General features: G+C 41.5%; 2 protein-coding genes across 9 annotated transcripts in view; one reads left to right on the top strand and one right to left on the bottom strand.

The window, feature by feature from the left end:
* The window catches only part of nfrkb (nuclear factor related to kappaB binding protein), a 24,980-nt gene extending 3,885 nt beyond the window's left edge, over nt 1–21,095 (top strand). For all 4 annotated transcript variants that reach the window (XM_022242770.2, XM_022242767.2, XM_087142882.1 and 1 more), the window contains exons 3-19: nt 534–757; nt 1,785–1,918; nt 3,567–3,762; nt 4,244–4,359; nt 5,378–5,408; nt 5,596–5,641; nt 6,780–6,917; nt 8,613–8,734; nt 9,470–9,563; nt 10,063–10,303; nt 12,370–12,650; nt 12,762–12,894; nt 13,677–13,737; nt 14,050–14,224; nt 14,819–15,046; nt 16,587–16,666; nt 17,385–21,095. In XM_022242770.2, the coding sequence (XP_022098462.2) occupies nt 534–757; nt 1,785–1,918; nt 3,567–3,762; nt 4,244–4,359; nt 5,378–5,408; nt 5,596–5,641; nt 6,780–6,917; nt 8,613–8,734; nt 9,470–9,563; nt 10,063–10,303; nt 12,370–12,650; nt 12,762–12,894; nt 13,677–13,737; nt 14,050–14,224; nt 14,819–15,046; nt 16,587–16,666; nt 17,385–19,223 (4,139 nt within the window). In that variant the 3' untranslated portion in view covers nt 19,224–21,095. The remainder of the gene's footprint in view (nt 1–533; nt 758–1,784; nt 1,919–3,566; nt 3,763–4,243; nt 4,360–5,377; nt 5,409–5,595; nt 5,642–6,779; nt 6,918–8,612; nt 8,735–9,469; nt 9,564–10,062; nt 10,304–12,369; nt 12,651–12,761; nt 12,895–13,676; nt 13,738–14,049; nt 14,225–14,818; nt 15,047–16,586; nt 16,667–17,384) is intronic.
* Nucleotides 20,826–25,168, bottom strand: part of LOC110983485 (uncharacterized) — a 20,451-nt gene continuing 16,108 nt past the window's right edge. For all 5 annotated transcript variants that reach the window (XM_087142890.1, XM_087142888.1, XM_087142887.1 and 2 more), the window contains one exon: nt 20,826–24,579. In XM_087142890.1, the coding sequence (XP_086999016.1) occupies nt 23,936–24,579 (644 nt within the window). In that variant the 3' untranslated portion in view covers nt 20,826–23,935. The remainder of the gene's footprint in view (nt 24,580–25,168) is intronic.

Genomic DNA, 25,168 nt, shown 5'->3' with positions numbered 1-25,168 from the left:
AACTCGACCATGGAGTTGTTAGAGCATGGGTTACGGACAGCTTGTATCATGTTGAGGCGAGGCGGTTAAAAACAATTTGTGAATACCTGAGACAGTTTAGCCATTCCTATTGGTCAAGAGCCTGTCATGTGACCAGTCTTACACAGTTGGTAAGGCATCGGCTAACTGTGTGCTACGTGTACCTTGCACAGTACTTGTCACATGACACCATTCTTCATATAAGGAGATTGTTAACCACTCATGAAAGAAACTCATACCATAACATGGCTGAAGTAAAACTATTGAGAAAAGATTTTTACTTCTTTGAATTTGTGTTGTGTCTGGAAATTAATATGTGCTTTGCTGGTCTTAAACGGTTATCTGGATCAGGAGAATGAACGCTAACAAAACCTGATCCGAAGACAAGGGACAGTATCAGCACCCATTCTCCTGAGCCAGTCTTTAATGAATGGTTAAGGCTGGCCAAGCATATCGTGTGTTCAATCTCTCCTTAATATCGCTTATGTTAAAAGCAAATTCATTTATCCGTCCAGAAATGGCTAGACCTGCTCCCAAGCACAAGAGAGCCTCTTCTCCAGCAAGGCAACATTCTCCAGCGTCTGCTTCTAGAAGTCCGAGAGCCAACTGGCCCAGCCCACGGAGTAGTCAATCCTCACCGGGTCGAGCAGATGCTCCAACAGGCAACAAGAACAGGCGTTTTGAAGCCTGCATTCTCAACAAAGCTAAAGTGTGGCTGCCGATTGAACTTATTGAGCAGGTAAATATCCTAGCCTGTGGTAGTGGACAAGTGACTAGGAAACTGCTCACAGTAGGTAAAATTTCATATGGAACAGCTATGTGGAAAAGACTGCTTACCAAATTCTTGTGCAAAGAAAAATCAGGTGACAAGTAGTTGCCGGTAGTATACATGTAGATCCTGGGACATTTCTGCTGGTAATTTGAGTTTGCTAAGCAAGTTGTGTGCATAGTTAGTAACTTTTGTGACATTAATACTAGATTAAATTGGCCTCAGCAGGAGAAGAAAATCAGGTCCAGAGGGAAGTGGGGAAATGTAATTGATTCAACAAACATCTTTTTGGAAACGTCTTACAGGGACCAATGTCAGGAGAGAATTGTTAGGAACATGTTACCGGCCAACAGGTCTTGAGCTGGTGATGGACGTGCTGGGGGGTATGATCCCCTACTTTATGCAGGTCCTGCTGAGGGGTGAATTTGCCTATCAATGGCTGATGCCTGATGGTTTCCTCTCCTCCTACTTTGAAAATCGTTCCTCTGCCGTAGCTAAATTCCAGGCAATTTTTCCTGAACAAAAAGATTTCCCTCTACAAGTACAAGGTTTTTCCAACCAGAATTTTGACTAGTGCCGTGAAATGAGACCCAATGAGTTTGTTCAATATTTGAATGAAAGGAACAATCCTTCAAAAGCAAAGCCCCTAATGTCATGTCATTTCAAACCTACAGTATTTTGTGGGTGTGGTCGGTTGATGCGCAGCCTTGCTAATGGGGCCAGCCTCCTGAATGTGTATAGATGCTCTCGAATGACCTATAGCACACCTCATCTTGAGCATGCTCTGTTGAAATACTGAATTGGCTCACTGAGAATGACTGATTCAGAAAGGTGCATGGAATTCCTGTGATAACACGAGTCAGTATTCTGTATTTGCTCTGTGTTTTGGCAGTAGAGGGCACCACACACTACCTTGTTACAAATGGTTCTGCTAAGTTCACAAGAAAATGCTTTTCCCCTGTTTTACGCCCGTTATCTTTTCTTGTCTTTTTTTTAGCCCAAGATATTTCATGAGGTGGTCAGCCTGGAGACATGGAACAATGTCCTAACTGATGAAGACAGAGAACGTTTGTCCAAAATGCTGCCAGATTTTCCAGAATCTGACAGCCAGGAGAAGATGGAAACACTCAGGTGAGTGTCATTTAGAGTCTGAGTGAGATGATGATGGAAGGGAAATAGATGTTGATGAGAAATGAATCGCATCTGCTAGCTTTCATATTCACATGATATGAGTGTCGGTTGTTGCTGAGTCATGACCATTCAAAATAGAGGAGCATTCCACACTATTTCTGTTCTGGTATGATTTTTTCTGTCCATGTTTCCTTTAATTGTAATTTGCTGTGTGTAATGAGTCGATTAATTCAAGGTGTGGGGACAAATTTTGTGTTATAAATACGTAGGCCTCCATACCAATGACATTACGCTTTGTTTGTGTGCTTTGGCATGGAAGCCATGATGAATTTGGAGCTCGATTAGAAAGCTTAAAGTGTACATGTAAACAAAGTGTGATGTCATCAGTTCATGTATAGGCCTGTTCTTAATAGGTCAGTCTGTTAGTTCACATTTCAATTTATTAATTCATTCCATTAACCCCTTTGCGCCGGGACGCGGCTAGAGCCGCCGAAAAAATTGAGATCCTCAGCCCGCTTTTCAGCTATTATTCTCGGCCCACGCTCCATCGAACACGGTGAAAGAAGGCAGACCCTGGCTCTTGTGCATATGGTAATTGGTCTTTGTGCGTAACCCAGAAATGAAAAGACTGAATTTGCATCATAATCACCAGTTTCACAATAGTCCTCACTTTGAAAAGAGGCAACGGGAATGTGGAAAGGTGAGTAGAGCCGCATGCCACCGAACAATCAGCCTTTTCACCGTGTAATTCAAAGAGTGCAGAGCACGCATGGCTACAACCGAGAAATGAAAAGACTGAATTTGCATCATAATCACCAGTTTCACAATAGTCCTCACTTTGAAAAGAGGCAACGGGAATGTGGAAAGGTGAGTAGAGCCGCATGCCACCGAACAATCAGCCTTTTCACCGTGTAATTCAAAGAGTGCAGAGCACGCATGGCTACAACCGAGAATTTGCGGTTTGGCAGGTGGCCTTCGTGGCCAAGCGAGGCTGGAATTTTTGGAGTCGGCTTTCGGAAAGAAATTCCCGTCGTCAAGGGGTGAAGGACTCCTTGCAAGGAAGCTGTGTTACCTACTGATATCAATGATCTCCCACTTGGTTGGCACAGCACATGTGCATACTTGGGCATGGTCTACGATCTCATAGACCACAGATAACGAATGGGACAAAGGATGTTTTTGCAGTCCTCAATAGTCGGTCTCTATCTTGTCCTGTGTGATAAGTGCCTTGGCTAGTGCCCTAGGAGAGTATTATAAAACGCATTGCTCACCTCCATGGTATGGTGACCTTGCATATGAATATATATGTATGCATTGCGGCTAAATAACAGTGCACACCTTGAGTGATACATAACATCATCTGTGGCATTTGACTGTCACTTGGTGTCATCTGCCAGCGAGCAAGTTTCAAGCCATAATAAAGCGTGTCCAAGGTAATTCAGACGTGTGTGTGGTCAGCCCTTTCAGTGCAGCCTGCGTGGACTCACGCGAATGATCTTTCTTTAAGTACCAAGCTGGCTCTTTGTCTGCCATGTGACATTCGAAATCCCTGTTTTGTCACAGAAAGGGGAACTGGTACAGGTGTACGAAATGACATGTCCTTTTTGCACTTCTCTAACCTGCACTGACACTCTCTGCCTATCAACAGGCGGTTGTTTGCTGGGGAGAACTTCAAGTTTGGCAGTCCGGTAAAAAAGCTCCAGAAGGACCTGAGGGCTGGCTACCTGTACCTGGAGGTCTTCAAACACAAGAGGGCGCTGCGGCAGGCTAAGTACCGAGAGTACAAGCATCAGCAAGAGCTGCGATGTCATCGGATGTTGAAGGAGGTGCTGATATCCAGGCAGGTGCGTGTAGGTGGGGGAAAAAAACCACTAACAAACACAAGATGGTGATGTTAGAATCAAGCATTCATGTTGCAACCTTGCAAAAGTTGAACACATTCCTACATTGTCCATGCAAATATTTTGTCATGGTAAACTCACTTCAGTTTTGTTTTTCCCTGAAGTATGAACTGTCGACCAAGATATTGTCGAGGGTTTTGATTGGTTGAGCACGTTTTGCATCCTTAGTTTCATGCATTTTATTTACAGTGGAGCATGTGCCATGTATTTACAAAAAATCTGTGTTCTCTTCAAATTGGCTTCCTATTTACTAAAGCAAACCAGCTTATCAATTATTTATGAAACTATCAATACACACAGTGTTATATTAAGTTTTAATTTTGAAGGTATGTAAAATTAAGGGAGAAAGGAAGATTTGTTTCAATGCCTCAGAAAAGATAAAGGGTTTGATTTTCTTGGTCCTGAAATCTTACTTTGAATGCAGGAGCTGCTTGAAGCTGCACAATTCACTGCACCCGATGAGCCATTTAAGGTCAAGCGCCCACGACCTATGACCGTTCAGAAAGACCTGGATGAGATAGTTACTAAGAAATACAGAAAGTGAGTTGTTTGTCCATCTGTTAAATTATTTCTGATACCAAAAAGGTCAGGGAATTCATGATGCCACTCATGCATTTGGACAATTAGTTTAGTTTGGGACACCCCCAATGCGGTTATGGGTCTCCTATACCCCTGGCTACCTCACCTCGCCCCAACCACTGCCCAACTGACAGGCCTCACTGACTGCTGGACTCCGTCCCGCATGAGAGCCCAGCTGAATCCACCACTAGCGTCCTCGTCACACCCCACTGCATCCAGTCACCTTATATAAATAGGTCCATCATAAGCATCTCTTCAGTTGAAATATGGAGTATACTCCTGGTTCTTTTCAGAACCACACATACTCACAAGAGATATACATGTATTCCTTCGCATGGTGCTACCGTAAGCCTTTCCACCTATTGCTGTCTTTCACCATGAATAGCCTGAAATTCCATCAAAAATTTCTTTGTTGAAACCTCGTTTTTTCCAACAACGAGATGTAAAGTTTGTACAGAGTGGTTTTTTTTCTAAGGACACTATAAGCACTTCATGTATAGTGCTTTAAACATATTCCTGCATAAGTCCCATTTACTATACGGTTGAATTATGGGTGAATTTTCCAACTTTTACTTTATTTCGTTAAACACACTCTGTACAATTTCGCACATGAAAGTTGACTCGACTGTGAAAAATGGAATGAAAGGTGAAAACATTCCATCACAGCTTGTGGCTGGTTTAACATGTTGGGGTTATTAAGGTAGTTGGATCTCTCTCAGAGCCAACCCCTGAAAGGCCCATTCTTACAGGTATTAAAATGAAAATACAGTGCATTTATAAGCAAATGTCACATGTTCGAGTCTCCCCCATTCTAGCCATGAGCTTGTGAGTTTTCTTGTTACAAGCTCTTTACACAAATCATTGATAAGATAGGATGGGTGTGTGTGTATTGGTAGAGTTGGTCTCATATTGAATGTTCCACAAGATGTACACTGCCAATAAACTAAATCCCAAAATTATTTTTGGTTTGACTCTTTAGGATTTTGAAGGAATGCAGGATAGAATGCGGGGTAAGTATTCTGAAAAGACTTTATGCTCCAACCTGAATATGAATAACAAAGCTGTTTGCTTTATTATTTCATTTTGAAAGTTTTCAGTGCAGTTCTTGTACGTAAAATTTCTAACGTTGTCATTGGATGAGCAACACATGTTCATAATTTGAGCACATAATTGTCGATATGTTAACTTTGTTGTTAGGAATTGTACACCAGCGATGAAGATGATGATGTATTCATAGCTAAAGGTAAGTTCAAAGAAGCCAGCTTTTTTTTTAGTTCGACTTTATTTCATATTTGTTGGATTTCAGTATGAAGTGACCTCTTCACTGGTCACTGATTCCATGCACAATGTTGAAGTGACCTCTTCACTGGTCACTGATTCCATGCACAATGCTTAAATAAGACAGATTGTTTTTCCAAACAGCCATTTTCCCAGGGTGACACATTGTGCATGATACAGGAACCTTATCTCTGCAAGTCTACCACTGAAGATACTACAATTACTTCGGCAAATCTGTAGTGTCTATGTTTAGGCATCGGTCACTTGGCCTGAATGGCATTATACATGGTAGGTGTCTGCCTGACGTCTCGATTAGTTGCTACCAAGGAGGAGCGAGTGTATAGAGCAGGTGTCATACCAATAACATGTACCACATATCCCAAGACACATCACAATGCACCTCATGGGGTAGCCATTTCAAATTGTGCTCCCCTGAATCAATTTTATTTAATGCATTCTGTTCCAAAGGGGTGGGGTTGGACTTCTTCACATGTAGGTTCCATGCCTCAAATTCATATTTGAATTAAATTAATGTGGCTCCAAACACTAAGATATCATCATTAACCCTCCTATGCTGAAGTCACTTTTGGTGTCACTCAGAAAACACCTCCAAGAAGCACAGCTGTGTTGTGCACTGCACCAACAGTCCCTCACAGGAATATCAGATTGCACTTTTGTGCTGCCCAACAACTGTGCTTCACTGTTTCAAGTGCATCATTGTGCAGTAAACCAAATGCAGTGAAGAGGACTGCACAAAAGACCCTGGGTCATTTTGTGCTGGCAACCAACTGTGTACACACTGAACCTGTGCATGTTTGTGTTCCATACAGAAAACACATGCAAGAGAGTGACTGTGGGCACTTACGTATATTTGTGCTGTGAAACCAAAGGAGGCTTAACAAACTCTAAATTATTTGTCAGCACAAAAGGACATTAATTTGCACTGAACTTTGATTTCATTTGTTTTATTTTTACCCTCAGGTTCCAAAAATGAAAAGGTAACCCTGCTTTGAATTTGGTACGGCAGACTTTTGAGTGAAGTCTATTGTAAGCAGTTATATGTACGTATCTCAGCCCAAGTCCATCCCTGTTTTCCCTCGTAGACAAGACACCGACCAAGAAAAGACCCTCTGCCTGGTATGAAGCACCCAGCGATATCGTCTTGCCAAGGTTTACTCCCCGAGTCCAATCAACCTTTGATCCCAAACCCATCAGCTTGCAATCGGGAGCTGGACCAGATGGTAAGAGAATAACTTCATGAGATTCCGTCATAAATTGGCTCGTCGATGGGATCATTTTAATCAGATCCTGAGTAGCTGGACAGCACTGGATCATTCATCAGAAAATTTCCCAACTTCCCCCTACCCCATACCTGATCACAGGGTTCCATCAGTGATGTTAGGATGCCCCTAGTGATGTTAGGTTTTTATGTCTGTGCTGGGCATCTGCACAAGCCCAGGTGAAAAGCGTCCCACCAGCCTCTCTCTTCTTTGCTTGTGAGGGCGCACTTTAACTCAGGTTGGATAGATATGTAGTGTTCGTTTATATAGCACACAGCTGCTCATGAACCTTCAATTTTTTTCTGTTGAGATTAAAACCTTACAGCATCCAAACATCACTGTAACCAGTCAAGGATACATAGGCAGGTTGGATCAAGAACCACTAGTTAATTAGTGGTTAGCGTGTAACATACCTAGTGCATGTGCATTGAAGTTTAAGTGCAAACACCTTAGTCAACCATTGTCATGTCATTAGGTCAAAGGGGAGAAAAGCTGGCTACAGGAGGAGCAAAGTACCAAAAACAAAAGTGAAAATGTTTGTTTACTAGAGACATCCGGCATTTTTCTTATAACTGGTCCTCTGCACTGTGCTGTTGTTCACCTTACAATTTTACGCACAGTTCTATAGCATGTGTATTGAAACCTCTATGTAAGTTATGCATGCATGTTTGGGCCAAATGTGGATCAAAAATGGCTTCCTCTCCTTGTCACCCATTTCTATACCAGATAATTTATGCTTTGCTTTTTGGAACACTTTTGGCTGACCTGCAGCACTACTGTTTGATTGCCTACTTATCCATGCAACCTTCAGACCCATGTGTTACTGCTCATCATGATGTGCAGGTTGTTTCTACACTTGATTAGATGTGTGATATCGAGGATACCGCCTTACAATAGGCCATACTGCTTACGTAAAAGAATTTTAATTGAGCATAGTTTTGGTAACCAATGGAGACGTTGCAGACAGTATCGCCAAACAGCCTTGAATTATATGATGCAATCAGATGGACTGACGCAAACAGAAGCACGGGCAGTCAGCAAAGTTGGATGTCATTCAACTTTGCTGACTCTCTGCGTCAAATCATCAGAGTAGGCTCCCACAAACGTGATGGGTGCACAGCAATGCCCCTGTTACTTCAGCACTGTAATGTAGTTTCATCTTCTTTACGACGAAACCGTTGTACTACAGACAAACTCACACGATCACGCTTCTCTGCTAATCTACATGTATCCTCTGCTAATCTACATGTATACTTATTTATTTCTACAGTAGTGCTAGCAGATGTGATACACAGCAAGTTAAAATCTCGAAGATCCTCTTCCCCTCTCTCTCCTCCTCTTTATATCCCATCATATTCCCATCTCATTTCTAAGAAAACATCTGTGCACTTCCAAAAGGTCAGTGTGGTCAGTCCAGGATATAGTGTGGTCAGCCCCGACCACTTCCAGTCCCTTAGATTTCATTTTTACGACCTTCTCATGAGCCCAGTTTCCGCTTTAATTGACCACGACCTTCCCCTACATACTTCTGGTCCCTTACTCAGAATTGCTTCATGACAAGCTTAATGATTAGTATGATGTACTAATATTTTGAGAATTTTGCAAGCATCATCCGGCACCATCAGGTTAATGACTAAGTGCCTTCTTGTCTAACAGGAAGCCCTAATGGAGATGATGTAGTTATCCCACCTGCTGCCCCCGATTCACCATTACAATTAACAGAAGCTTCTTACATGGACATGATTGACAAACATCAACGTACCAGGAATGCTGGCATGGTAACCTTCATTTTTGTGTTCAAAGAATATAGCACTGAGCATGTGATCCCCTGTGATCTGATAAATTGGTAAAGCAAACACATTATCTTACATTCTTGCCGTGGCAAAAATTGCATTTTTTGACTGATATTAGTGTTTGCCACATGGAGTAAAGCATTCAGTTTGTCTCTTCATGAAGCTATGCTTATAATTAAAAATTTTCATTATTTTTGTGATAACACATCCACAAATGGAGGTACTTTCATCTGCTGCATATACCTGTTGCTGTCAACTGTAGCAAAGATGATGTTTGAAATATTGAAGGGTTAAATTTTGGGGTTTTTTAATTTTATTTTTATTTATTTATTTTTGGGGGGGCCTTTGAGAAAGATTCAGCTAGGATTGAAACGTCAGGCCCTCCATATTTTGTGATTTGTATTTTAGGTCATTGTAGTCAGCAAGTAGTTTGCAGCAGTTTTGTATTACATAACTTTGGAAGGTTTAAACTGTCGCTGTGTATTTCCTGGACAACGTTGGGGTTGGCAAAACAAGTTATGTTTGTCCGTCAGTACAGGAAAACCATTGATCATTGTTTGGAGATCATCAGAGTCAGTCACAGGTCCATTTACAAGTCAGTCAGTCAAATGATAAACTGTGACCAAAGTAGTCCTTTGTCATTGACCTGTGGCAGACTCGACTAAAACATTGCCAATAAGACTACATTCAATTGTCTCGTCTTGCTTGGATTCAATCTAGGATCACTTTGAGTTGGATACAAGCAATATCACATTGGAAGAAGTCATGACACGAACCTTCTCCACCCAGAACTCACCCATTGTACCCTCACGAGGTTAGATTTCATGGAATTTATATTTGTCAGTATTTTTCCTTCGTTTCTGTATGTCATGAGTGCATGGGAAGAAATTCACGGCAGTGGTGCATTGGGTGGTGCATCATAATCTTCGAGTAAAGCAATCATTTTAACCGATTGTTGAGTTTTTATCATTAAAAATTAGTCACTTCCATTAAAAATGTATTGAAAACAAACATTGCAGCAGCAACCAGACTATCAAAGCGAAAGGAATTTTAAGCTCATTTGAAAATCTACAGTGCCTCATCGCCATCAGAAGATTCAGAAATGAAGTGTTATTCAAAAGCTGACTTGCAATCTTATATTTAATAACAGTAGACTTTTGTGTTGTGTATTACATTAATTTATGCAAAAAGCACACAATTGGAGTGCGCTTTACAGAAACTGTAACTTGAAGTTTCTCAGATACTTGCTGACCCATTACTCCTGGTGTATGTTTTCTCTGACACACCATGTACTTCGTTTTATTCTGTGACAGACTTCCGTGATAAATCCATGCAGCTGTCACAAAAACGGAAAGCCAAGATCAAGGACAAACTTGCCAAGAAACGGAAAAAGGGGAGACCTCCGAAGGCCACCACGCCCATCTCCGTGATGTCCATGGAAAGTCGCACCTCAGTGGCCACCACCGAGTCCTCAGGAAGTGTATCCACCAACCAGGAGGGGCCTACGGTATCTATGGATGTTGGGAAAGATGAAGATGTCAGCAGTGTGCAGAGGTAAAGTGTTGAGCGGTGTTTTTATATGCCAGCAGTGTGCAGAGGTAAAGTGTTGAGCGGTGTTTTTATATGCCAGCAGTGTGCAGAGGTAAAGTGTTGAGCTGTGTTTGTATGTCAGCAGTGTGCAGAGGTAAAGTGTTGAGCTGTGTTTGTATGTCAGCAGTGTGCAGAGGTAAAGTGTTGAGCTGTGTTTGTATGTCAGCAGTGTGCAGAGGTAAAGTGTTGAGCTATGTTTGTATGTCAGCAGTGTGCAGAGGTAAAGTGTTGAGCTGTGTTTGTATGCCAGCAGTGTGCAGAGGTAAAGTGTTGAGCTGTGTTTGTATGCCAGCAGTGTGCAGAGGTAAAGTGTTGAGCTGTGTTTGTATGCCAGCAGTGTGCAGAGGTAAAGTGTTGAGCGGTGTTTGTATGTCAGCAGTGTGCAGAGGTAAAGTGTTGAGCGGTGTTTGTATGCCAGCAGTGTGCAGAGGTAAAGTGTTGAGCGGTGTTTGTATGCCAGCAGTGTGCAGAGGTAAAGTGTTGAGCGGTGTTTGTATGCCAGCAGTGTGCAGAGGTAAAGTGTTGAGCGGTGTTTGTATGCCAGCATTGTGCAGAGGTAAAGTGTTGAGCGGTGTTTGTATGCCAGCAGTGTGCAGAGGTAAAGTGTTGAGCTGTGTTTGTATGTCAGCAGTGTGCAGAGGTAAAGTGTTGAGCGGTGTTTGTATGCCAGCAGTGTGCAGAGGTAAAGTGTTGAGCGGTGTTTGTATGTCAGCAGTGTGCAGAGGTAAAGTGTTGAGCGGTGTTTGTATGTCAGCAGTGTGCAGAGGTAAAGTGTTGAGCGGTGTTTGTATGTCAGCATTGTGCAGAGGTAAAGTGTTGAGCGGTGTTTGTATGTCAGCAGTGTGCAGAGGTAAAGTGTTGAGCAGTGTTTGTATGTCAGCAGTGTGCAGAGGTAAAGTGTTGAGCGGTGTTTGTATGCCAGCAGTGTGCAGAGGTAAAGTGTTGAGCTGTGTTTGTATGTCAGCAGTGTGCAGAGGTAAAGTGTTGAGCGGTGTTTGTATGCCAGCAGTGTGCAGAGGTAAAGTGTTGAGCGGTGTTTGTATGTCAGCAGTGTGCAGAGGTAAAGTGTTGAGCGGTGTTTGTATGTCAGCATTGTGCAGAGGTAAAGTGTTGAGCTGTGTTTGTATGTCAGCAGTGTGCAGAGGTAAAGTGTTGAGCAGTGTTTGTATGTCAGCAGTGTGCAGAGGTAAAGTGTTGAGCGATGTTTGTATGTCAGCAGTGTGCAGAGGTAAAGTGTTGAGCTGTGTTTGTATGCCAGCAGTGTGCAGAGGTAAAGTGTTGAGCTATGTTTCAGTCCAACTGTTGGTTCATGTACTAGCTCTCGTAATTGTGCGCATGATGATGTATTCACTTTGGTGACTCTCTTTCTGCCTTGAGCCGAAGCACCCCCTCAACAGTTGAAAAGAGCCATGTCAGTGAGAAGTGTTTATTTGATTGGTAGCAATGCGACTGTAACGCACGCATTTCATAATAATTATGACAATTATCGTTTGTCAACCAGCAAGAAGTCTCTGTTGCTATGAAACTTGCCCCCTCTCTTGGTCCAGCTTAGCGCTCTTTGGGGCGTATTCATTTACAGTGTTAATATTCATACATGGTATTGTGATTATGTGCTGAATTTGTGCAATATGAGTCACTTGGAAATTCCAGAAATTAGGGATCCAAAAGTGTGACATTTTTGTGTCCCTGTTACATCTGACCTTTGTTACTTGACATGGAAATATCACTGGAATCGATTTCAAACTATTAGTATTTGTTTGGCAGGTGATTTGCATTAATTTATCACTCTTGGACATTAGAAAATGTGTTCTGAACTTACAAAATCAGATGTCAGATGTGACAGGGACACGAACAAAATGGACCTCTGGAATTACCCCCTTCTTTCTCAGCAAACCCTCCAATGTTGAAGATATACATGTACAGGGATGTCTATGACTGGTGTAACATATGGCACCATATACCACTCCCTTGATTGCACATTTTATGATAATCAACCTTAGTAGTGACCTTGTGACTATCTTGTGTCACAGTTCCCAGAAGTCTGTGCTCTACCCCAACTTCTTCAGTTTCCTGCGAGACACCTTGAAGGAGTCACCTGACAGTCACATGACCCTGGCTGAGCTCCAGGCACGTACCGAGGCCTGGCAAGGTGCGCCAGTCAGCGCCCTCAATGTCTGGTTCACGCTCATGGCTTCCTGGTCTCAAGCTGTCGGCAGCATGCTGAAGTTCCTGATTGGGGAATTACCAAGCATGCCAATTAAGTCACCAGTAGTGGAGTACAGTGACACCACGCATACTTGGGGCTGGATAGGTAATGCCTATGTGATAAAAGCAATTCAACGAGCATTTTATGTGACATGAACTCTTACTTTTGTGGTTTATGGAACTTTTTTAATGGGAACAAGTTGTTTTATTCTCCAAGGGGATGGAAGAGACTCAGATGAACAGCTGACTATACTGTTCAAGCAATGGCTAACTGCAGTTCTAGAAGACAAACCTACTCCCCCTGAAGTGGAACGTCAAGCAAGCCCCACAGTGCCGAGTCCAATTAAAGTGTGAGTCTTCCATTGACATGGTTGACAGCGTAGAGTTTCATTTAAAAATGATGCTAACAACTTGAGAAGGTGTCAATATTTTGTTTTGTTGCTGCCGGAATCTGTGTCTTTAGACTTATCTAAAGAGATGGTGTTACTTCAGTGGTACCACGCTCAGGCACAAGTTTTTGTTAACTTGACACACGTGTGCATTTTTGCAGGAAGTACCCCTTGGGGCTAATTTCATGGTGCTGGGAAGCACATGATTTTGTGCTAACAGAGGCTCCACGTATGAGGGCAGTATTGAAAAAAGACATCCTAACCTCAGAGAAAACATTTACTTAACTTGGTGACACAACAGCGGAAATCTCTGTGCACCCTGGCAATTTCTTGTGTTAAAATAGCAACTGTAAAATGTTCGCCATGACGTGCACTACTGTTAAGTAAAATTTTGTGTTGTTTTGCTGGAGAAATTGCTTAACAGTAAACAGCACCATGAAAATGGGCCCTGTCGGCTCAAGGAGCAGGTAATGTACACTTCCACACAAATGGCGCCTGGGCAGTAAGGACGTCGTACTGCAGTCATCGATTATTCTATAACATTTGCCCACAGTTTTTGGCATTTTATAGGCCAGTTATGTTGATAATGATATGCAGATATGCTGCATAATCGTTGGGGACTGTATTTGCATATCCGCTACATGTCTGCTGTTGACGTGGATATGCACGTAGGACTCACTGTGATATGATTTATTGATCAGTTGATTGAGATCTTTTTATTTGGAATGAATTGATTTATGTAGACGAACTGACTATGTTGTCCGACCCAGCACACTGGAGGAGAAAGCATTGTTTAGAGCACAGGTAATGCAAGTCTTTTGCTTTGTTAGTTTTGAAAAGTCGTTACGATTTATTGGAATGTCATTAGGAACCTTTTGTGGTTCAAACTACTCAAGGAGAATGTTAATTCCTCAGCCAGTTTATTTACAAGTAGCTGCAGTTTTCTTGTGAAAACTATCGCAGTGCCTCAGCTTGTCTTAGACCAAGAGTGAAAGATGACAAATGCCGCAAAAAAAACAAGGCACAAACAGATTGATGAGGACGAAAACTCCCAGGAACTATTTCCTAGAATTTCACAAATGTTGATATGACATTTGGTTTGGTTGCCATCACCAGGAACATGAACGATATGAACAGCCCCACAAGGCTTATACATACCGCATGCATGGTTACAAGTCAGTTGTTGGACCAGTCAAGGGAGTTTATGGCAAGGAAACATCGCTGAACAAGGCAAGGGAACACTCACTACTTGTGTCTGATAGGCCACCGTACGTCACCATTCTATCACTTGGTAAGTTCTTAACGGACCAAGTAGACCTGTCATCGTATCCAAGAATTCTGTGAAGAAACCATGTTGAGAGATGACAAGAAAGAAATCTTCAGAATCAGAGGTTGGAGGGAACTGTGACGTGAACCTTTCTGCCAAAAACCTATAGCATCACATGGATTAAAATCCAATCACATATTGACATCGGAGGAATGTGATCACAGTTCACAGAGGCTGAATGTGTCACTTCTATAACCCACCTCATGCAGTATGAAAAGACATTTGTCTTTTCTCTTTAATAAAAATGAAAATTTCCTTTTCCCTATCTTCTGTCTCTTCCTAATAACTTAACTCTGCCCACATACTGAAAGAATACAGCAGTCCAACATACATGTATGTACCTTTTTTAGAGACACAACTATCGGTTTAACTGCTTAAAGTTCTGAAGCAGTTGGAGAGCTTGATGTTTAAATCATCACACAATCCTGACAATTGTGTGTTTGCTCAACCTTAAGATTCCTCAGTCTGGGATGTTGTGATTCGTAAACCCTTAGTTTATGAAGAAACCTTCTATTTCACAAGGCCTTTCCTTTTGGCCATCTGGTTTTGTGGTTTCAGTTCGCGATGCAGTTGCTAGGTTACCAAATGGGGAGGGTACCCGGGCTGAAGTCTGTGAACTACTGAAGGATTCCAAGTTCCTAGCCGATGCCACAGATAATCAAATTAACACTGTGGTGAGCGGGGCACTAGACCGGCTACACTATGAGAAGGACCCATGTGTTAAATATGATGGCAACCGTAAGCTGTGGATTTATCTTCATAGAAATCGCACTGAGGAAGAATTTGGTAAGTCATCAGGCCAGTGCCAATTGTGTCTTTCATTTTTTATCTTAACACTCCTATGCTGAAGTCACTCTTTTGGGTCACTCGGTAAATACCTCAAAGAAGCACAGCTGTGTTGTGTTGTGCACTGCACCAACTGTCCCTCACAGGAATATCAGATTGCACTTTTGTGCTGCCCAACAACTGTGCTTTACTGTTTCATGTTCATAATTGTGCAGTAAACCAAATGCAGTGAAGAGGACTGCACAAAAGACCCTGGGTCATTTTGTGCTGGCAACCTACTGTGTACACACTGAACCTGTGCATGTTTGTGTTCTGTATAGAAAACGCATGCAAGAGAGTGACTGTGGGCACTTGTGTATATTTGCTGTAAAACCAAAGGAGGGTTAAAGTATAGAAAAGACATTCTAATGCCAAGAAGAAATTCTTGACTTCAAGCTTACTATTGATTCCTTAAAACTAATTACAATTAATCATTTTGTTTTTTATATAGCATAATAGCATGATAGTTGCACACAGCAGATGAACAGTCATATGCCTGTTGATTTGCTTGTAAAAGATTTGTATTACGGATAAAATATTGCATAATTACAGATAGTTGCATCATTAAATGGTTTGCTGTAATGAAACCACTTTCCATTTAAAAAGAAGTGCACTTTGTTTACAATTCATGTTCTTGCTTCTCGAGCATATACCATATGTGACATTTTAGGGACCACAAAGTTAACAAGCGGTATCTCCCTGAGCTGCTGTGCCACTAGAATCCTCCCAAATTCCTGATGGGCGTTAACCAATGAATATCTTTATTCCTGCATGACCTCATAAATATTTTATGATTCCATGGATAACTTTGTTTGCAAAGTTAAAAACGTGACTCATTGTGGGCCTGTTTTGCACGGGGCAGGCAGCAACTTGTACATTAAAACCTTCGTCTTGAGTTTGACTGTAATTTTAGGGATATTTTTGAAAGAGAAGGATAAAAAGATAACCAGGGCTAGAAGCCATTACTGCGGTGGCCTAGCGCTTGTGGACAGGTGGTCCACCTGCTACATGTATATGACTCGTCTACCAATAGGGTATTGCAGTTTACTGAAACCAGGCATGCGTCAAGCTGAAGAATGTGCGTGTGGTGCCATTGCAGTTATGGCATCTAATCAGAGTTATCTATAAAACTGAAAAAAAAATTTGTTCTGGCGGTCATTTGATTTGCCAGTGAGACACACAAGGCCAACCGGTTCCTAACCATCACCAGGTGATGCAATGTCTGTCTGATTTGTACGCTGTTTTCAGTGGGTATGTATTTGGTACGTTTGATCACTTTCAAAATGATTTTCTGAGTAATTTTAAATTGTTCAAAGCAAATTGTTCTTGAAACATTTACTTGCAGGTGACAAATCTTATGAACTAAACTCCGCAGGATGTGACAAGCCGTGCAAAATATTTCACTTCAGCAATTAGAGTGGTTCATATTACTAACAACTCTCTAAAAAAAAGTTGGATTGTGTAATCAGGGAGGAAATTTTCTATTGTTGATAATTCACAGAACGTCTTCACTTGGAGCAAGCCGTCTCTGTTAAGGCCAAGCGATCCATACAGAAGCAGCCTAAACTGATGCATAAAGCAGTAAGTAATTTGTGGTCTCCAACTTTGGTGGGTTTCAGGCTTAAGGGGCAAGCACGTGTACTTTTGGCAAAAAAACATTACCCAAGGTCATGACTTCTACTAGTGTAGAAAATGTGGCAGAAGGGCTGTGACCGATGAGACCAAGTTTGAAAAGGCCTTGTACCAAATGTGCGCCAGCCAAATACTGGGAGAGTTCTAAACTGGCCAAGGTAACAAGGGGCCCATTCCAAGCCCTTAGCAAATTTATTTGTTAAGTACATTTCCACTGAGAATTACTCTCAAGCTCTGAAGCTGTGGTGATCGGCATTCTGATTAATGTTTTGAGTAGAAACAATAATGTGCAGGAGGTTTTGGGTCTTCTTAGAATTGCCTTGGGTTAGGATTGATAAAGGCCTGACCAAAGGACGTGGCTAGAGCTGTTTATGGAGAGAATTGGGATACGAGTGCCTGAATTATTGAAACCAAAATGGCAGATTGTGGGTCAGTGCACAATGAGCATAAGAACTGTATATTGTACTGCACATGTGCACATATAATGGACAGCCATTTTGGTTCCAAATTCTAAAGTTGTTTAAGTTGGTTCTTTTGGGATGACTGAAGGGTCGGTTGTAGGGCATAGCTAGTGAAGTGTGGTCTAATGTTTAGGACAAATTAATTTTTTTTTTTTGAGGGCTGCACTGAAGTGAAACTGTTTTTATTGTTTGTTAAATTATCCTAGAAGACTGTCATCAAGGACATGCAGCTGTTCCATCAAGCTGTTCGCCCTCCCTCTGTTCTGAGCGATACCAGTAATGACAGTATCATCAGTGTTGGCATGGGTCTGGAAACACCCAGTCCATCCCGTTCCCCTGGGAGTTCTTCTATCAGTCCTCACAGCTTTGCCAAGAGTCCTGCCTCCAGCACCACTCAGAGCCCCATTGCTGGCATCCTGGCTGGCAAAACAGGCAAGAGGGGAAGTAAGGTGGGTGCCACCGCCCAACCACAGGTGCTACAGAGGCACCTGTCATCACCGGCGGCGATCTCTGGAAGCCAGGCGCTCTCCCCACAGGTTCAAGCGCTTCTCACCCACGCCGCCATGCCCAGCGTTCTGGTGCCTACTTCTGCAGCCAGCAGCGAGGCCGGACCTTACCAGAGTGGGAACTCCCTGATCAAAGCACAGCTTCTGGCACCGCGGGGATTTGTTGCTCAGCTGACCAGCCAGCAGCTTAGTACCTCCGTGCCAAAGAGCAGTCAGGCTGTGAGAACCATCACCACCGCCACGCAGATGTCAGCAGTACCTGTACCCCCACTCATGGTGGGTCAACTCCTGTCCCATCCGGACCAAGCGCAGCACCAATCCACTGAAATCCCAGGTAGAACAGGTGATATGGTCTCCTCTACCAAACCAGGCTTGGTACCGTCAACCAACCAACCAATAACTCTGACACTTACAGGCGCTAATACTGTCTCCGATAAATCCAAGACCCAACCCTCGAGCACCATCCCTGCAGCTCTGGCCTTCCATTCCAAGCCGGGGACTCTCCCCGTGAATGTAACGCTCACCCTTAAGGGGGCCACAGAGGAGAAAAAAGCAGCAACAGGTGGGGGTACTTCACGGGGACACGGTGGAAAGACGAAACTGCCAACTGTGGGAGGTCTCCTGGCAGGACTAGGAATGCCACTGGAAGGAGTCTCTACATCAAGAGTTGGAAGGAAGTCCTCATCAAAGGCTAAATCTCCTCCGCGTGCTTCCGTCTCAAAAGCAGCAGCATCCCAGAGCTCCATCCAATCCCCTGTCTCCAGGAAGAAGTCCCAGCCAAAAGCTGAAGCACCTGCCATTGACAAGGTCCTCACCCTCCAGGCTGTCACATCGGCTACTTTGGTCCCTCCTCAGAAGCCACCCCTCCTCGCCTCTCCAATGATCGTGGGCAGTGTTGCAGCTGGTGTCCATCAGCCGTCAGCCTCAGGGCTTATCTTCCAACCCCAAGTTGCAGCCACCGCCAAGCCTTCTTCAACCAATTCCAGTAAGACAGCCACTCTGACAGTCACTCAGGCCTCTGCGATCCGTACACTGACATCCCTAGCCTCACAGCAGACACTTCAGGACAAACCTCACCTTGACAGAAGCAACATTGCAACCAGTCAACAAACCCACTCTGAAATCCCCTCCATACCTATGTCCCTGTTCATGGCTTCATCAGGACCTCAGGGTGCAACTATGGGCCAAGGGGTAAAATCAGTGTCAGTGGTGGGATCCCTGCACCAAGGCGCAATCCCCTTGATCACAAACCCCTTGCTGTCTACAGGTATTCCAGCCAGTCTGACACCGGGGAAGGGTGTGATTCTTCAGGTCCCCATTGGCTCCAAGCGGGTCTCTGCCATCCCAGCTGCCATTAGCAAACAGAAATGCACTGCTCCTGTCATCCTGACCTCTTCAACTTTGACCTCTTCTCTCATGACCCCAGTGGTAACTCAGGAATCAACCAATGCATCAAGAGATCAGACTGAGCCATCCACAAAGAAGTCTGAAGAAGTTTCTACAAACCAAGTGGCCAAAGACTTCTCCAAGACTCCCTGAACCAATGTAATGATTTCCCCTATGATCCCCTCTGATGAATTACCCCTTCATCATCTAAGCAGAGCCAGGCTAGTGGGATCATTTAGATTGGTTGCCTGATGTGCAGGCTGTTTCCATCCATTGCACGATGAAGATTTTTATTCTCTTATGGTCTTATACTCTTGCCAAGCATATGCGACCTGTCACGACAAACTGAGCGTAAAGTTGCTTTCAGCCGTTTCCTATTATGAGGGTTTAAAATCAAATACACTGTATTGAAGTGGAGGTCAATATTTGGATTTTGTAATATTTGGACAGAGAAACCTGTCAATTCAATTTTTTTTAGCAGGATCAGATATTTCAAATTGTCATTTCCTCAGCAATTCTGATGATAGCATTATTTTTTGCGTGGTCAGAAATGTTGAAACAGACACAGAGCTGCTAGACAAATGTCACACTGTCACCTTATACTTTTACCCTAAGTGTTCCTATAGGTGTACAAAGCTCTCTTCTGCTGCATTTAAAAATACCAACTTATCAATTTTTGAAACTTCCGACTTTCTGCTCATTTTTTAGTGACATGTCATACATGTATACGTATTGTGACTGTGGAAAGTTTCAACACAGAAAACCCTTGTGAAAATACACCTTTTAGGTGTTACAAATGCAAAGGTAGATATTTGTCATTAAATTTCAAGTGTCCATGAACATATTTTATTAATATTGATTTTAAGACATACAAACATGCTAATGTCGAGTTTAGAATGATATAATGAGGGTACATGATACAATATACAAGATATAGGTAGAATTACAGATTTAAGAGAAATCATGTCACATTTGAATTGTCAACTTTTCAGTGAGTTTGGTGTTTATAACAATTGCTTTTCACAAGCGGGGTTTCCCAGTTTAGTGTTTCCGAGGTCGACAGTTTGGTAGTTTCCACTGTTATTTACGGTAGTTTAATATTTAAAAACAGACTGAACATTATCAAGATATGGAAAAAAGCTTGGTCGAAAGACGAATCCTGCAGTCTCGTTAAAAGAAACTTTAAATAAGCAAACTCATAAAGTATTACGTGCATATAAACTACTGGAAGGTTTGATTGGTCAGTTTTATGACTTCATCAGCAAATCAAAGAATGCAAGTATTTTCAGCGGAAATTACACAGTAGCCAAGTGGTATTTTGTTTTTGAAATTGTTGGTGAAATTTCAAGTCATAAACAGCTGTACATGTTTTGTTTGTCTAGGCAAAATCATGGGAGAAAAAAAACTTCCTCTCCATATGAACATTCTAGCTTACTTTTCACTTTTCAAATGATTTGCACAGAGAAATATCGAAAAATTATTCATTTCTCACCAAAGGGATAGAATTATCTACTGTATAGAATTTTAACCAAGTCAGAATGGTTCAACCGAGCACTGAAATAGAAAATATTGCCCTTCCATTTCTTGAATTAAAATCTTGTAACTAATACATTGTACATGTACAACAGACACTGTTTCACTATTGCATTAACATAATTCTTGAATATCCAATGTGTATACTCACAGTTTTTTTTTTTTTATTTTTTGCGTATTTGTGGCGATTGTTTCTTTTTCAGTAACTGATCAGTGGGGGAATCTTAGTATCTCTTTTGTTTATTCTGATCATTCAAATCAAGTTGTCTACACTACAAGAAGGTACATTGACTATACATGTATACAGCTTCTTTTAAAAGTTCACTTACAAGCCTACTTTGCCAACAAAGTTAAGTTTCGCTGTCTACGGATTTGTGACTAGCATTCCTTCCTGCAGTTAGAAATTTACATATGCTTTTATTTTTACGTAGAAGCCACAGACATGACAGATGTGAAGCATAAATTTTGCAAGCAGCAACAGTTAGTTTGAAATTTGAAACCCTTTGTCGTTTTTCTCGGATGTCTACTCTTAATGTCGCTTCATTTGGTGCACCTCAGAATCACGGCTGAAATCCTGACCCAACTGCAATCAGTTCAGTCTCCATTACTGTGCCTCTTATCAACTAAAACATTTTCTTCAAAAATTCAAACAGATCATATTCATTACCTTTATTATTGGAAGAACTTTTAAAGACTTTAATTTGAACACTTGACAGGTTTAATCGTACGTGTACCACACGCATTGATAGTCGATGGTTATTAACACAAAAGGAACATATGACCCAGTGTAAATACTATGCTAATGTTCAGACAGAACAAAGCAAAGTCTTTTCCAGAATTTAATCAGAATTGATTATTTGTCAGTTAAACCTACTATGAACAACGAACTACGTGCACTTTGTTGTTCTTTTTTATGAAGGCACACAACTAATCTTCTACAGATATTAACTAGTTTTCCTACTTTAAACATTATCATAGAAGTACGTGTACACGGCCTGTACAGCTAGCATCCAACGCTGCTCCTCATCGAACTGACAACCAGGCACAATCCATTGTTTACGTACGCAGATAGACGGAGCAATGATGAAACACAATAAACCTAGATCTCAACTAGATTGATAGGTATGCCAAGATGCACTAGGACTTCGTTGAAAGCAAACAATGTGAAAATCTCCTTAATGCAGTACTGTTGCACACTTCCTAATAAGACTACTAGTCGAAAATGACACATTTTAATGTCAATATTGGTTAAACATGATTTGTGCAGTGTGATTTTAAAGTTCAAATAACATGTACATGTAAGTCCTATTTGCAAATGGCGAAATAACTGGAAAAATAAAAAGTCACCTTGGTTAAAAAAAAGGAAACAAAAAATTCTTCTCTTGCGCTAAACTATTGTCAAAGACGTCATTATTTAAACGAGACAGGGTGTGTGGAAAACTCCACGAATGTTTAAAATATGCATGGTTACAATTATGAAGGACTACGTACACGAGAGAAAAAGTAAGACGACAATGAGCGTACAAACTATGACGAGTGAAAAGAACAATGGCAGAATCATTATCGTAAATGACGTCATTATTTAAAAGCATGAAATTGCAATTTACATGGCCGTAACACTTTGTAATCACTACATGTAAGTTATTGAGACACAATGGATAATATATATGAAAGAAAAAGTAAGACGACAGAACACAAACTACAATAATAATTGTTTCCATATTAAGCTATCAATTTCAAAGTATGATAATGCAAAAACTTTTACATAAGCACAATGATCCATTTTAACAGCAAAACGAGACCCCAAATGTCATGAAGTTTACGCAGTCCAATTTCGTCTCCCAGGTCGCGAACTCCAGAGAATTCGGCCAACAACTGATTTTGTTCTGTATCTCCGTTTTTTGTGTACATCTTTAAGTGCATTTTGGTTCCTTTCTCACCATTCCAACCAAATGAAAACAAAATCGCGTAGCAAAGTCTTGATAACAACTGATTATAACTGTATTGAAACATGATGAACGGTGGATTTAAGGTTGTTTTCAAATTCTAATCTAATTGATAAGAAAATTCCATCGGATTGCGTTATACATTTTCGGAAGTTATTGTAAATTAAGGTAATTAGAATATTTGCTGCTATCATGGGATTTACTATATCTACCTTAGAAATGCACTCAATTCTCAAAACCATATTTGCAACAAATGAAGACAAAGGCCAAAGATACCAATATACATGTATATATCTAATAACATCATGCTCTAAGTGTAAGCAAATTCAAAATAATGAAATAATGTTGTAGATATGTTACCAAATTTATACCCAAAATCCCAGCCCTAATTCCTACATAATGGTTTGGTCTTTTTTAGCTAATTCATATCAATACAAAATCAAGGTTGATTTTTAATAGGAATTCAAACACATGGATCGGAGCTCGTAGGCTTACAAAAGTAGCACTAACCCCCCCCCCCGAACTAACAAGATTTATCCACATTTAAAAACTGGTTCGCTTTGAATATACATCTATTCTGCTTAATATTTTCCCGTATTTTCCCATTTCAAGGCAATCGATGTTTGTTTAACAGTTTCATAAATCATTTCCTGAATTCCGGCTAAAAGACTATTTGAAATACACGGGTGAACAAAATTAAGTATAAGGTATCCGTTTACAAGTCTTATAAGCCAACAGCTAAACTGCTTTGTTGAGGGTTTGATGACAGTATACAATTTAGTCATTTCCTTCCACCGTTTTGTTAAGTGACTGAGGATCAAAATGCTTTTTAAAAACAATTTCTAAGTAAAACAAAAACAGCAGATCACTGGTGTGAGTACACGTTAGGAACAACCTAGCAGAAGGATCAGAAAATGCTGTACAAAATTCTTTGACCTGACTGTGTTTAGGCCTTGTCTGATTCAGCTGTCTGTCGTAGATAGTGGATGTCCTCGCTAGCCAGTAATACCATACACGCTTGGTATAACTTGTTGCAAGACTTCAAAACTCAGCCTAATGCATGTCAGTTTCATCGATAAACTTGATAAATAACGGGTGATTTTAAAAATAAAATCCCCAGCTATGTCTCCAGCTCCATTTTCAAACTACTTTTTCTTATTATACTTGAGTTCCGATAATGAAGATTCTACTCAACACACCCTCATTATCTGCCGCAAGAAATTCATGACCATCGTGTTCAGTCCACGTTTAGGGTATTTGTCTTTCAATTAAAGCACTGAAGTCTTCTGAATGTTTATGGAACCCAAGACAAAACTCGGCCTTACAGACTAATCCGATAATGAGAAGGGGTTCTTGACCTTTGTCTTTATTTAATCAATGTCGATTTTACCAGCTCATCTGAAAGAGCATCAACTTATCAGGACTTGCCAGTACAAGCACCTTGTTCCCTGTAATAGCTGCGTCTATAACATCCCGAACATTTCCAAGCACTGAACACCCTATGAAGGTGCCATCTTGGATGTACTGATGTACATGAACCTCCTCAGGGGCAGACTTCACTGACAAAACTACGATTATGTAATCACTGCCATCACTACAAAGGCCAACGCACTTAATATCTTTCTCTTTAGCTGCTTCTACTGTAGGACTGATGGAGAAATTAATGCAAGTTGCCTCGCTGATTTCCAAACTTTGGACAATCGGTGGACTCCTTGAGCCAATAAGAAGTTCTTGGTCTCTCCATGAAGCCAAAAAGTCGGGATTTATAGTAACAGACTGGCCCCAAATCCTGCGACCTTCAGAGAAATCCAGTAGCATGATCATTTGCTTACCGCTGAAGCTAATGGTAAATCTGTCCTTTCCGTAGCTCGCAATAGCAACGATTTGTTGCCTGTAGAACGGCCCAAGGGGCAATCGTTGCAATGTTCCTTGCCAATCAGATTTTGGTCCAAACAGGTTTGTCCATATCGAATCCTTTTTCTGTGTTGCGCAAAAACAGCTTCCATCCGGAAGTGACGCTACCCAGTGATCTAATCCACAAACAAGAAACAAAGAACATACTAATTGAAGTAAAAATGCAAATTCTGAGGGTGTAGACTGAAAAGTCGTTATTTTGGAGCCATCAGCTGTCAAGATATAATAATTACAATAATGTTTTACTGATAACCATGACTACATTAAGAAACAAATCTATGCACACATGTTCAGCGTGTATCAAGTTAGTTCGTATAGCTCGATAGATCCTTTTACATTATGCCGGTTCGTGCCACCATTAGGCGAGTTTTGGTGTCCGTAAACCAATGATGGATCACTGATCATGCTTTGAGGCTTTGTGGACTTCCCAAATTTCAAAATGACTAAAAATGCACTGAAATAGGGAGGGAAATTGTAAAACAAAGCTACAAACACACCTCTGCAGTGCTTCACTCAAGATTTGTCGCCGGGAGAGGCAGACTTGGACGGAGGTTTGTAATTGAGGGAGTTCAGACCTGAATTGCCCTGAAATAATTCATAACTCGTAACGCTAATGCTCCAGGTTACATTTCAGGGGAATGGGATGATTTTTCAGAAACAAACAAAAACATCATAAAAATAACAAATAACCTCTTGAGAAGAGGC

The sequence above is a fragment of the Acanthaster planci genome, linkage group LG10 (genome assembly GCF_054643075.1).
Source record: "Acanthaster planci isolate LZ-2023a linkage group LG10, COTS_SCS, whole genome shotgun sequence".
NCBI lineage: Eukaryota > Metazoa > Echinodermata > Asteroidea > Valvatida > Acanthasteridae > Acanthaster > Acanthaster planci.
The sequence above is the reverse complement of the archived record's forward strand: the minus strand, read 5'-3'. Positions and strand labels throughout refer to the sequence as shown.